The sequence below is a fragment of the Canis lupus genome, chromosome 1, assembly GCF_048164855.1.
Source record: "Canis lupus baileyi chromosome 1, mCanLup2.hap1, whole genome shotgun sequence".
In the NCBI taxonomy this organism is placed as follows: Eukaryota; Metazoa; Chordata; class Mammalia; order Carnivora; family Canidae; genus Canis; species Canis lupus.
Window position 1 is genome coordinate 103,945,000 of NC_132838.1, and position 13,214 is coordinate 103,958,213.

The 13,214-nt window shown below is 54.3% G+C and overlaps 1 protein-coding gene across 3 annotated transcripts; it reads right to left on the bottom strand.

Moving 5' to 3' along the window:
• Nucleotides 1-948: 948 nt before the first annotated feature.
• MYADM (myeloid associated differentiation marker) lies at nt 949-8,162 on the bottom strand. Of its 3 annotated transcripts, none has more exons than XM_072768228.1 (3): nt 7,940-8,162; nt 4,692-4,765; nt 949-3,264 (listed from the first exon to the last, which is right to left on the bottom strand). In XM_072768228.1, exon 3 carries the CDS (start codon nt 3,260-3,262, stop codon nt 2,294-2,296), a length of 969 nt encoding a protein of 322 aa, XP_072624329.1. In that variant the 5' UTR covers nt 3,263-3,264; nt 4,692-4,765; nt 7,940-8,162; the 3' UTR covers nt 949-2,293. The 3 variants fall into 3 exon arrangements, with proteins under 3 accessions (XP_072624329.1, XP_072624326.1, XP_072624333.1); XM_072768225.1 differs by lacking the exon at nt 7,940-8,162 and adding an exon at nt 6,639-6,724; XM_072768232.1 differs by lacking the exon at nt 7,940-8,162 and adding an exon at nt 5,622-5,699.
• Between the last annotated feature and the right edge of the window lie 5,052 nt (nt 8,163-13,214).

The following is a 13,214-nucleotide window of genomic DNA, read 5'->3' on the forward strand; positions in this document are numbered from 1 at the left end:
TGCCGATAGGAAGTGCATCTGTTCCAGCTAGCCCTTCCCTCTCTTCGGCGGGGGAGGGGAGGGGTTCCCTCCCTCCTTCGACATATCTCTTCCCAGTTGCTTTTGCGGATCTAAGTGCAGAACATGAGTTGCGTGACCCTGGGATGGTTGCAGATTTGTGTCTATGTATTTGTGGTTCTCCTCGAGCTGCAGAAACAAGCAACGGAACCTCCTGTGGGACAGAGCTTCTTTGCAGGAGGTAATGATTCCTTTGCTGTTTATAGAGGTCTTCTATGGACCAGTTGTGTCAGGGAGCTTAGAACTGAGGATAAGATGGAGCTGAGGGTGGGGGTGTAGGTAGGGTCTGATCCTGGAGGCCCAGAGTGAGGAGCTGCAGTATTACCTGTAGGCGGATATGGATATGAGCAGGTGGGGGGAGGGGTCACTGTCAGACCTGGGTGCTAGAAGCTTCCCCCTGGGGCCAGGGTGAGCAAGAGGTGAGCTAGTCAAGGAGGGGGCTGGAGAGCTAGTTCAGGACAAACAAAAGGATACCTGAGCTGGGTCAGGAGCCTGGACCAGGGGACAGTGAGGAAGGACAGACAGTGTCTAGTGAGCAACTGACAGAGCAGATGCAAAGAACCACTGCCTGGGTCCTCAACCCTGAGAGCCTGTTATGGAGATGGGGAACCTGAGAAGTTAATTTTGGGAGGAGATGTTGCACTCAAGTGTAGAGTATTTCTATAGAAACACTGTACAGTATTCACTGTATTTCTGAAGTGCTCTTGGGACTCCAAGGAGGGATAAATCTTATTCATTTTAATCCTAACTCTGTTCTCCTGGTGTGAGAGTAAATTGGGAGATCCAAAGGCCAAACTGGTCTTGGCCCCAGGCCCCCTCTCCCACCAGACCCAAGAATCCAGATCTTGCCCCCTCTCCTGGAGCCCTCCCCAGCAATAAAGCAAACACAGCTTTTCTTTCATCTTTATATTGATGTAAAAAAAAAAATTATGGATGTGGGAGTGAGGGAATGGACAAGTCCCAGCAGGGATTGATGGGAACCAAAAGCTCCAGGGAATTTAAAAAAAAATAAAATATATATTTATACATTTATATATATGATGTTATGCATGTGAGTCCCGAGAAGCAGGAAGCAGCTACAGGAAGCAACTAGCATGCAGAAACACACGTGTGTGTGTATGTGTGTGTGTGTGTACCACACTCGAGCAATGCAGTTCGAGCAATGCAGTTCGTTCCTCTGACTATGGCAACAGCAATCCCCACCCACCCACCCCCAAGAAAAAGACATTGAGAAAGAAACTTCTCCTTTTAGATAAGGGCCACCCAGTAAGTTTTGCCCTCATGACGGAAAAGGAAAAGATAAACAAACCCAGGCTGACGTTGCCTTTAAGGCCGGCAGTGGCCATCCTCTTCTCCCAGCAAAGGCAGTATATGCTGTTTTTAACACTGAGGCAGAAGAGCCACATCCCTGCCCCCCATAAATACTTCAGACAGTTGTCCTTAAGCCCATACAGTTCTTTGCCAGCCACTTTTTCAATAACCCAGAGAGCAGCTGGGATGGAAAGCATCCACCCTTTTCTTCCTTTATGATGGTCTCTGGGCAATGGATTTTTAGTAAGCTTAGCCAAAATCCTGGAGCCAGTCTCTGGCGAGGCTGGGTGCCAAGATAGGGCCCAAGGACCCAGGGTCTGTGCTTTAAGCCTCATGCCCACTGGAAATCATTGGCCTCCAGATTTTTTTTTTTTTTTAATCTTAAGGGGACATGTAATGTACACCCCCCTCCACCAGGAGAAATGGAGCCCATCCCTAGCTATCCATCCCCTCCCCCCAACACACACGTACACACCAGCTAAGGCACAAGCAGGGCGGGCTTGCATGCTTTGGCAATGAGACCCCTCGGGAGGCCCAGGGTATGAACAGCTGCAGAAAGGGGTGTGGGATGTGGAGCTCAGCACCTTCGGAGGCAGGGGGTGTGGGTAGGCAGTGGAGTAGGGGCAGAGAAGAAAGAAGTCTCAGAGCTCCCAAGGAAATCATAAAAGAGAAATTGGGACAGAGGTGGCCAGGAGACAGGCAGGTGAGAAAACAAACGAGGACCAGAAAAAGAAGCAAGGAACAGAAATAGGTAAAGACGGAGCAAGAGGAAACAGGAGAGTGGAGTAAAGAAACAGAAGGCGTCAAGACGAATCAGGAAGGAAATGAGAGAGGTAGGAGAGAGGTAGCCAGGAAGAAGAAATAAGAACTCAGGAAAGAAACCTCTGCCAACAAAAGGGAATCGAGAGCCTCCTTTGTGGGAGCCTCAAACCCTAACAAAAACCAGGCGGGCCGAGTACACCAGGTCAGCCACGTAAGCCAGCAGGTTGATGGCTGTCAGGATGGCCACAGCCAGGCGGCGGTCCCAGGTACACACGTAGTAGGTGTGCCTGTCGGCGCAGCTAACATCCCTCGACCGACGGGGCTGGCCACCATACTTCTCGTTGAACTGGTAGAGCGGCCAGAGGACCAGAGCCGTGGCATACAGCAGGACGGAGAGCAGGGCCAGGCCCGACAGGAAACTGGGGAAGGAGATGGGCAGCATGTTGGTGCAGTCCCCCAGGTTCAGTAGGATGGCCACAGCCGCCAGGATGAAACAGATGGAGTAGACGGCCACACACCACTCCAGGGCCGGCTGGTGCTGGTACAGGGAGGGGTTGCTGATGAAGGCGAAGATGATGCAGGCCACAAAGGTCTCCAGCACCTTGAGCAGGCCCGGCACGGTGGCCATGTAGCCGGTGATCTCTCCGGGACGGGCCCGGGTCCAGGCCACTTCGGTGGCATAAGCCACACAAGCGATGCAGGAGAAGGCAGTGGCGGCGATGGCATGGTCCCGGGAGCGGCCATGAGACAGGAACTGAACGTAGGTGGTGGGGTAGATGATGGAGGCCGACAGGCAGAAGAGGGCAGCGTAGCAGGCGTAGGTGATGGGGAAGTTTCTCCAGGACAGGGGGAAGCGGGACTGGAGGCCACCTAACTCGACTATTAGGATGATGAGGGTCACAGCGAAGCAGAAGCACCATGTGAACATGGACCAGTTGCCCATGGCCCCGGTCCAAGCACCCACACTGGCCACCAGGGAGAAGGCCACACAGGTGGACAGCAGCTGCAGCAGACGGAGGAGGCCCAGGGGCTGGGTCAGCGCCCGAGGGGACCCCACGATGGTTGGGGAGCCCAGGCCTGAGGATGACGACGTGGTGGTTGTGATGGTCGTGCGGGTCACCGTCACAGGCATGGCTGGGAAGAAGGGAAAGGAAGTGTCCTTAGAGGGCTCCGTATGTGGGAATCCAGGCTCTCCGCCCTTCCTGCCTCCTGGACAAAGTAACCCAGACTCTAGCTGGGAGGTACCCAGGGGGCCAACTTTTCAGTCTTCAAAGTGGGACAGTTGTGGGCCTATGGGGATGAGGTGGTCACCCAGGTCCCAGCCCCCTCCTTCCTCTGGACTCAGGTTTTCCACCTCCCATGTCAGAACCCCAGAGTCTAGGCTGCTTCTCTCCTTTCCTCTCTCTGCAACCCAGTGACTATAAAACCATCTATCTTTCTTCCCTGCCAGACACTCAAAGCTGCCCTCCCTCCCCCACGGACTCAGCCACCCAGCAAATCAAGACTCCCCTCTAAAACCTCCCCAACCCTGCTGCATCAGAATAAGAGCTCTGCTTCAGAGGGCTCCACCTCCTCCCTTTGGACACCCAGGCCTCTGCACCTATCTTCCTTCTTTCACAGGCATTTCCAATCTCCAGACATTCAAGAGTCCAACCTCCACATGTGAACATTCTCAGGGACCCACATGTAATCAGAGCTTCCAACCTCCCAGCCTGGGTCTGAGGAACTGGGTCTGAGGTCTCAGGAGCCCATCTTCTCACGCCCACCCCCAACCTCAGAGATCAAGAGCCCACGCCCTCAAATCTGAATCCCACTTGGGATTTGGGGCTGGTGCACTTCACCCAGGGACACTGAACTTCCACCTGCCTGTGCCCCCCCACCATGGAGTCCAATCTCCAAATTCCCTGACTTTCAAGAAACTCAGCGCTCCAGATTCTTAACTGTCCAGTGCCCCAGTCCCTTCCACTGAAATCTCCACGCCTCTCACGTCCAGTTAACATAGCTTCAGACCTCAGGACTCTGGGCCCTCAGCCTTGGGCACACCAGACACCTGTAGTCTGGGAAATCAGCTTCTTTCTTCTGTATCCTCTAGAACCTACACCTTCTGCCTCCTTGTCCTAAAGACCCTTAGGGATAGAGGGCCCAGCCTCTTCCGGACCAGGTGTCCAGATCCTCCCTAGGACATCTAATCTCAGCTGCCACTCCTAAAAAGCTCATAAGACCTGTTAGCCACAGGGGGGAAAAAAACTTCCTCCTTCCAGGGTCAGACACACAGGAGGGCAGTAAAAGAGGCTCTAACCTCGCCCCGCTGTCCCTGCAGAGACCCTGAGGACACAGGAGCCCAGTTCCTGGACACACTTCTTTCTCAGGTACAAAGGTGTCTGGGTCTCTTTCCTTGGAAACCAAACTCCCAGGTCCTTCTCTCAGGATCTAGGAGTCCAGGCCCCCAGGTGCTCCACCCAGACCCAAAAGTCTAGGTGGGAAGCTCCCTCCTCCCTCAGACCCAGGAGTCCCGACGCCAGCCTCTCCTCCCTCAGGCACGGGAGTCCAGGCTCACTCACCAGCGGTCTCTGCGGAGAACCCCGACGGAGAAAGATCCGGCTCCGGAGGTGGTGCAAGGCTGACCGGGAAAAGGCTAGTCGGAACACAGGAGGGCGGGAGAGAGTCAGCGCCGGGTCCAAGCCCGGCCCCGCCCCCCGGGACCCAGGCGACCAACCGCCCGCCGCGGGGGCTCGCCCAGGACGCTCGGCCTGGCCCTGCAGCCCCGGGCGCCGGGCCAGCCAGGGCGGGGACTTGGCGGCGCGTCGAGAGGGGTCCGGGAGGTGACCTCAGGGAAGCCCCGCCCCTTCTTCCTCCCCAGTCCCCAAGCTGCGGGGGCGGGAACGGAGGGCAGCTGGTGAAAGTGCACGCCCTGCGCGCAGGCCGGCGTGGGTGTGGGTGATCTTAACCCTGCCCCGGCCCGAGAAAGCCGCGGGCGGGAGGGCCCTGGGCGGTGGCTGCGGAGGCCGGCGGCCAGGCCCGGCGCGGCGTCTCCGTGCCTTATAAGGCTTCGAGTCGGCCCAGCCATCTGGAATGTGGTCCGGAAGGCGGTGCTGGGACCTCCGGGATGGCCCGCCCCCCTCGTGGATTTAGGAGACGGGGGGGGGGGGGGGGGGCAACCTAGGAGGACCTGAATTTCTAGGTCCTTCAAAAATGTGGCTTCTGGGTCCCTAGAGCGGGGCCTGGGAGCCTGTACCCCAAGAGGGTCTCTGAGAGCGAGCGGCTCCCGCGGTTTGCCTAGAGGAACACCCCCACCCCCACCCCAAGCCGGAAACTACGGTGTCGGAATCCAGTGCAAAGGCTAGTAGCCACACCTCCCACCACCCCTCGGAAGTCAGGTGTCTCGGCGGCGGCTGGCCACCTGGGAGGGGGAGGCGGGAGTCGGCCGCCTCCCGCCCCCACCCCCCAACGCCCTTCGAAAACCCGTTAGGAGGAAGTCAGGACCAGCCTACACTCGCACACTGTAGAAAGCGGGTACTGCCGGTCCCGAGCACCGAAGGGGTAAGAACGCGAGTCACAATTCCAGAAGTGCCCCAAGGAAGGAGGTGGGCTGCGCTGCGCCCGCCCGGAGGGGAGGGGCCCGGCTCCACCCGCCCGGCTTCCAGCCGCCGCCTGAGGTCAGAACTCAGGAATGCACCGCCGAAGACTGCCAAGGAGAGGAAACACCCCTTCGGCTTCCCTGCGCAGCTAAGGGCTCCCCCCCGGCCACGCCCCATCGTCTCTCGCCACCTCCAGGCCGAACACCACACCCCATCACTCAGACTGAGAATCGCGTCCCTAAACCCCAACCTCCGCTACCGGCAACCCTAGGACGCTGGCCTCAGCCTTGGCTTCTCTCGGCCTTAGGATATCAGCTTCCCTGAGCCGTCCTCGCTTTAGGGAACACGATGCTGGGTCTCAGCCAGGCCCAGAGTTCGAATTTTGTCCCCAGAATGGAGGGGTAGGGACCGGGGAAGGGTACTCTCTTTCCCAAACCCAAACTCCTCCCCTCCTGGATACCTTGTCATACTGGGTATCAGCCCCCTTCAACCAGGGCACATAGGAGTCCCCATCCCTCTTGGCTCTCAGATCTAGGAGCCCAGGCCGCAGCCCCTCTTCCCTGAGACTTGGGAGTCCAGACCCCAGCCCCTCCTCCCTCGGACCCAGGAGTCAGGGCCCCCAGCCCCTCCTCCCTCAGACCCAGGAGTCCAGGCCCCCAGCCTCATCCCTCAGACCCAGGAGTCCAGCACCCCCCCCGTCCCGCCTCCTCCCTCAGACCCAGGAGTCTGGGCCCCCGTTCCTTTCTCTTTCAGATGGATGACCTGTATGAGTGCACGTCTCAAGCACTCTCCTCTCCAGAACCCGAGTCCTGATCCATGCCCAGTCTTTCTAGAGATTCAGACATTCGGGACCCCACCCCTCTCCTCCCCCTGCGCCCAGGAATCCTGACTGCAGCTTCCGCGCCGGGGGGTCCCCGCAGGCAGCCTCACCTCTTCGGCTGTGGCGGCTGCTGCAGAGCAGAGGCGGCAGCTGCAGACTGGGTTTGCTTACTGGGTGGGGTTGGCGGGCTGGGGTGGGGGCGGGGGCGGGGGCGGGGCCGGGGACCCGGCCGGAGCGCGGGGTTTCGGGCTGAGACTCCCTGGACCAGGGGTATCCCAGCCCCACCCCCGAGGCGGGGCCGATGAATGACCACGCCCCTCCCGGGGAGAAACGGACCTAGGCTCTTCTGCCCAGCCGGCGGTGGGGGTGGAAGGCTGAGGTCACTGTTGCCGTGGTGACAAAACAGGAAGACACAACAGCTGGCGGTGTGGGGGCTCCTGGGGGCTGCCCTCCCCGACTCGGCCCCAGCGCAGTCTCCAGGCGAGGCCCAGGAAGGCCGTTGCCACGGCAACCCGTCTGTTTAGCATCTGTTTAGGACAGAGCCCCCAGCCCAGGTCTCCACCCCAGTCTCACCTCACTCAATTCTTCCTCTCCCTTCCGGCCCCCTCCCCTCCCCGTCCGCTCCAGCCCCACTCTTCCAGGATGGATGCAAGCTTGGACCTCTGGGTGGCAGCAGGGTGGGAGACCAGGCCTCTCAGTTTAATGGGGTCTGTGGGCTAAGGTCTCTCTGTCTCTTGGGTCTCGGAAAGGGGTAATAGTTGAGGCTGCCGATCCCTAGGCTCTAAGAGGTTTGTGGGCTGAGGTCCCGGACTCTTGGGTCCCCAAATCCTCATTTACACTGGGATTTGCGGTGTTAGGGATCGGTGGGCAGGACTCCCAGGTCCCAGATGTCACCGTCGGTGGGGCCAGGGGCAGGGGCAGGGCTGTCGTTAGACGCCTGGATCTAGGGCAGTGGGAGTCGGAGGCACGGACTCCCAAGTTCCAAATAACGCCTAGGCTGCGGGCCCAGGCTCTTGGCGCAAAGAGCGATCAAAGCGCAGACTCCTGGGTTTTCATCCGCTCAGATGTGATTGCAAGCCGAGCCGCCTCGGTCTGGAACGGAGAGATATTTTTGGCCTGCATTCCTGGCTCCCGGATAGAGGGAGGGGCTCAGAAGCTCCTGAGGACAGGGCTGGGGGGCAGGGGGGCGTCAGATTCCAGGTTTCTGCAAGAAGAGAGGGGCCCAAGGAGCGGGTCTGCCCGAGGCCCAGAACAGGGAGGGGCTGCGGGGTCCCTTCTCAGGGCCGCTCTGGAGCCCTAAACTGATCGACGGCGTCAAGAAGCAAGCAGAAGTGAAGGTCGGGAAGCCTGCCCGGGGTAGGGGCGGGGACCGGGACGCCTGGGTCCCTCCCTGCCGGCCGTGCTCACTCACCGCGCTCTGCAGTCGTTCCTGGCGAGGCCTTGCTCTCGGCTGCCTCTGGGCGGGGCCTGGTGGCGGCTGCGGATGCTCCGCGACGCTGAGCTAACCGGGCGCTGCTGCCGCTGGGTGCCTCCCAGGAAGACAACTAAGGAGGCTTTGAGCCTCAGCCCTACGGTGGAAGACGCGCGCGTCGCGACGGAGTAGGGTGGTCTGATGGGGTCCGTGAGCCGGGTCTACCAGGCTGCGTGCCCTACGGAGGTGGGAGGGGCTGGGGGGCCTGGAAGCCGGAAGCTAGGCAGTATGGGGGGGTGGAAGAGGGATGAGGAGCGTGCATGCCCACTTTTGTGCCCTTGCAAAAGGGATAGGCACAGACCCTCTCAGCCACTCTGTGCTCTGCTTAGGGGAAGGGGTCTCCATGAGCCTGGCATCCCACCCTGCCTGCTGAGTCAGGACATGGAGCCAGTTGGAGGTTCTCCAGCGCGGTCCCCAGGTTCTATTCACACACTTCCTTGGCCCCCCAGTGCAGAGGCTTGTCTCTCCTGCTTCCTGCCATAGTCATCAAAGAGGTGACTACCCTCTCTGCCTGACCGCATCGTGGCACTCCTGAGATACCCCAAATAGTCCAGGGGTGGCCTTCACTCACACAATTTGCTCTCTGAGGGAAGTGTTTTCCTTGAGGCGCCAAAATCCCCAAACAGCAGAGTTCAGGGTAACAAAAAGGGGAAACAAATGTAAAGAATGAGTCATCGGGTGTGATCTTGAGAAGTGATACCTTGGGGTTCCTGGGTCTGTGTGATCTGGCACCTAGCATGTGAACCCGGTTCAGTGTTTACCCTACGCAGCACCCAAAACCAAGGATGTTGTCTTCAACCTGGCACCATAATGCAATCTCAAACAGGCTGTACCTCTGTTCTGTGAAGCTCGCTGCTTTGGGCTAATGGAGTTCGTGGGCCTGCCCACCGACTTCCTAATAAACGGAGTTTCTTGATCAGAAGCAATATTGTGTGGGTCAACATGACGGTGAATAGGGCCATTCAGTGGGTACACAGATGCTGCTGTTGGCAGGAGTGGGTAAGGCAAGGAAAGCAAATAACAACCCAGATTTAATTATTCCAGGGAGGAAAAAGTCATTGCTCAATTCATGATAGAGGGAGCCCAGCATAATTCTCAGGTGACCAGATATTTGGCTGATCTCCCTAGGAAACCTACCACACTGGGGGCTCACCAAGACAGGCCTTTATCAGTGACACAGCTGGCTAAACTTTGGTGAGGCAAATCCATGTATAGACTTTGCTCATGAGCCCATCGAGCCAGCACTGGGGAGGCTGATGGAGAGCCACAGTGAGGTCATCTGATCCACCAGATGGATTAACAGCATTCTCTATAATAGAGGCTTTTGGGGAGGAGTTCACCTGGATACAGATTATGGGCTGTTTTTCACTCCCACTGTGTCTGACACTGAATGTGTGGGGCTTTTTTTCACACCAACAACCAATCTATAACCCTCTAGACACCAACTACTGAGTGCCCAATGATTTTTTTTTAATTATATTTTTAAGTAATCTCTACATACAACACAGGGTTTGAACTCACAACCCCAAGATCAAGAGTTGTATATTCTACTGACTGAGCCAGCCAAGCACCCCAAAAATCTTCAAAACAGATTTAATTCTGTTTGAATCTGGGTACCCTCTTGACCTGAAGTTATGCAGTCATAACTTCAGTCCCACAAGACACCCCCCCCCATTCAGATTCCAGATCAAATCCCAGGTGTTCCATACTTGTGATCAACTGATCATAAATCAGGGTTTCCCATAACCCCCTTTTAAGGTTCCATAATTTGCTAGAGAGTGGCTTACAGAACTCAAGAAAGCACTTTTACGGAAATTCCCATAGTGGATGGTTGATTAAATCATTGGCTGTTGGTGATGAAGCTCAATCTCCTACCAGGAGGTCAGGGACTAAGGCTGAAAAGTCCGACCTTCCAACCACGGGATTGATTTCTCTGGCAACCACCCACCGTCCTGAGCCACCCAGGGGCTCACCAAGACTCATCTCATTAGCATAAACTCAGGTATGGTTGAAAGTGGCTTATGTTGAATAAAAAAGATTCTCCTCTAACCGTTGCCACTCAGGAATCACAAGGGTCTTAGGGAACTCTGTTTTATCAATATCACACAGATCTTTCCATACTCCGGGTCCATTTGAAATTTGCATTAATTCATCAAGTATTTATGAGTGCCTTCTACGTGAGCATCAAGCAGGCTAAGGAATACCTCCTCTTGGAGATTTTATCTCATTTGTTGTGGCGAATGAGATGTAGTAACTTCATCTGGATGGCATATTCCCACTGTCCTCAGACTACCTGATTCTCAGTAATTTCCTTGAGGTGACGAGTTCCCCAATTTTCATGGTGTTTATCTCCCATGCCCTGGCATGTGTCTGTCTCAATAAGACCTACCGCGTATCGGTCTGCTCCTTCCTGCTTTTCAGGTTTTATCAGCATTACATCATAAACGTGGTTAACCAGAATGGAACCTATGGGGTATTAGAAGATCAAGGTTCTTGAAGAACAATCAGAGAATTAATGTGACCCCAGGGGAAGGTGTGACAGTACTACTATACACCTGTATTAGATTCCTAGGGCTGCAGTAACAACCATCACAATCTTGGTGACTCAGAACACAGAAATTTATTCTTTCACAGTCCTGGAGGCCAGAAGTCTGAAATCAAATTATCAGTGTGGCCTTACTCACTCTGAAGTTTCTTAGAATGGGTTCCTTGCTCCTTCCAGCTTTTTGTAACTGTGGGTTCCTTGTCTTGTGGCCTCATCACTCCAGGGTCTCCCCTCTGTTGTTATGTCACCTACTCTTCTCCTCTTCTGTCTCTGATCTTCCCGCCCCTCTTATTAGGATATTAGGACATTTACCATTGGCTTTAGGGCCCACCTGGATAACCCAGGATGATGTCCTCTCCCCAAGATCCCTAAGTTTATCATATCTTCTTAACTTGATAGGAACCCGCCTCAGCCCATCCTCTTTCCTTTGGGTATGACTGCATGGTCCATCATTTATTTTCTTTCTTTCTTTCTTTCTTTCTTTCTTTCTTTCTTTCTTTCTTTCTTTCTTTCTTTCTTTCTTTTCTTTCTCTTTAAGATTTTATTTATTTGAAAGAGAGAGAACACGCAGGTGCATACACAGGCAGGGGGAGGGGCAGAGGAAGAGGGAGAAGCCCACTCTGCTGGGCAGGGAGCCCGATGCAGGGCTCCATCCCAGGACCCTGAGATCATGACCTCAGCCAAAGGGAGATGCTTCACTGACTGAGCCACCCAGGGGTTCCTCCATGGTCCATCATTTCAATAACACTCTTGCCATGTTATGCATCTGACACTCCTTTGCCTTTCTGCCCCCCCTTCTTTTTAAAAGATTTATCTATTTGTTTATTTTATTTTATTATTATTTTTTAAAATTTATTTATTTATTTATTTATGATAGTCACACACAGAGAGAGAAAGAGAGAGAGAGAGAGAGGCAGAGACATAGGCAGAGGGAGAAGCAGGCTCCATGCACCGGGAGCCCGACGTGGGACTCGATCCCGGGTCTCCAGGATTGCACCGCTGCGCCACCCAGGGATCCCTATTTGTTTATTTTAGAGAGAGAGAAGGGGGAGATGCAGGTGAGGAGAGAGAGAGAGAGAATCTCAAGCAGACTCCCCACTGAGCTCAGAGCCCCACCCAGATCTGGCTGGATCTCACAATCCTGAGATCATGACCTGTGCTGAAATCAAGAGTTGGGACACTTAACCCCTACTCAGGCACCCCTGCCCTTCTGGTAAGGGGCCCTCTGGCCCCAGTCTGGGAGAAGAAAAAAGGCAGGTTGTTGTTTTGTATTTTTTCCCCCTGAGCTTGTCTCTAAGCAACTGGGCATTCCCAAAGAAAATCACCTTACAGATGGAGTGGTTCCACCGTGAATACATGATGGCTGAACTCCACTGCTCTCAACATTGCCCACAGTCCTGCTGCTATCATCTGGTCAACTCATTGTCATTTCCATGGTGACAAGTGCCCTATTTTTATCCTCTTCCACCTCAGACACACTTTCTGCCTCTAGCCCAACCCATTCTCAGCCTATGACCTGCCTCCTTTACTTGAGAGATGATAGAAGCCGGCCTCTGGGAAGCCCCTCAATCTCCTAAAACCACAGACCTGACTCTATTTCCAGGACTGCCTTCCTCTAGCAATTACTTCATGTCAATCCTTCTTAGCTGTGTGATTTTTAAATACATCCTTTTACTCATAGCCTTGCTATTCCTATTACTATTCTTCCTCTTTCTGGATAGTCTGTATCTCTTACTCAAAGAATTTTTCTCTGACCTTTCAAGAAATAATAGTTATTTTTAATTGTCCTAAAAATACATATAACATACTGTTAACTGTTACTGTTTAACCATCTTTTTTAAAAAGATTTTTATTTGGGATCCCTGGGTGGCGCAGCGGTTTGGCGCCTGCCTTTGGCCCAGGGCGTGATCCTGGAGACCCGGGATCAAATCCCACATCGGGCTCCCGGTACATGGAGCCTGCTTCTCCCTCTGCCTGTGTCTCTGCCTCTCTCTCTCTCTCTCTGTATCTGTCATAAATAAATAAAATATTTTAAAAAAAGATTTTTATTTGAGAGAGAGCACACAAATGCACGTGTGACAAAGCATGAAAGTGGGGGGAAGCAGAGGGAGTGGGAGAAGCAGACTCTTAGCCGAGCAGGAAGCCTGATGCAGGGCTCAATGCAGGGCTCGATCCCAGGACCCCAGGATCACAACCTGAGCTGAAAGCAGATGCTTAACTGACTGAGCCACCCAGGAGCCCCTTTTTAGACCATCTTTAAATGTACAGTTCAATGGAATTAATACGGCCACACTGTGACCGTGTGAAGACACAGGGAAGAGATGATGGTCTATGAGCCAAGCAAGAGGGACCTCAGAAAAAAACAACACTGAAGACACTTTTATCTGGGGTTTCTTTCTTTTTTCTTTTTCTTTTTTTTTTTTAAAGATTTTATTTATTTATTCATGACGGACAGAGAGAGGCAGAGACATAGGCAGAGGGACAAGCAGCCTCCATGCAAAGAGCCCGATGTGGGACTCAGTCCTGGGAGTCTGGGATCATGCCCTGAGCCAAAGGCAGATTCTCAACCACTGAGCCACCCAGACATCCCTGATCTGGGGTTTCTAACTTGCACAACTATGAGAAAATAAATTCTGTTTATTTCTGTAAATTCCGTAAATTTCTATATCA

Excerpts from the sequence above, each read along its gene's own strand:
- MYADM (XM_072768228.1), bottom strand. The coding sequence starts at position 3,262 with ATGCCTGTGACGGTGACCCGCACGACCATCACAACCACCACGTCGTCA.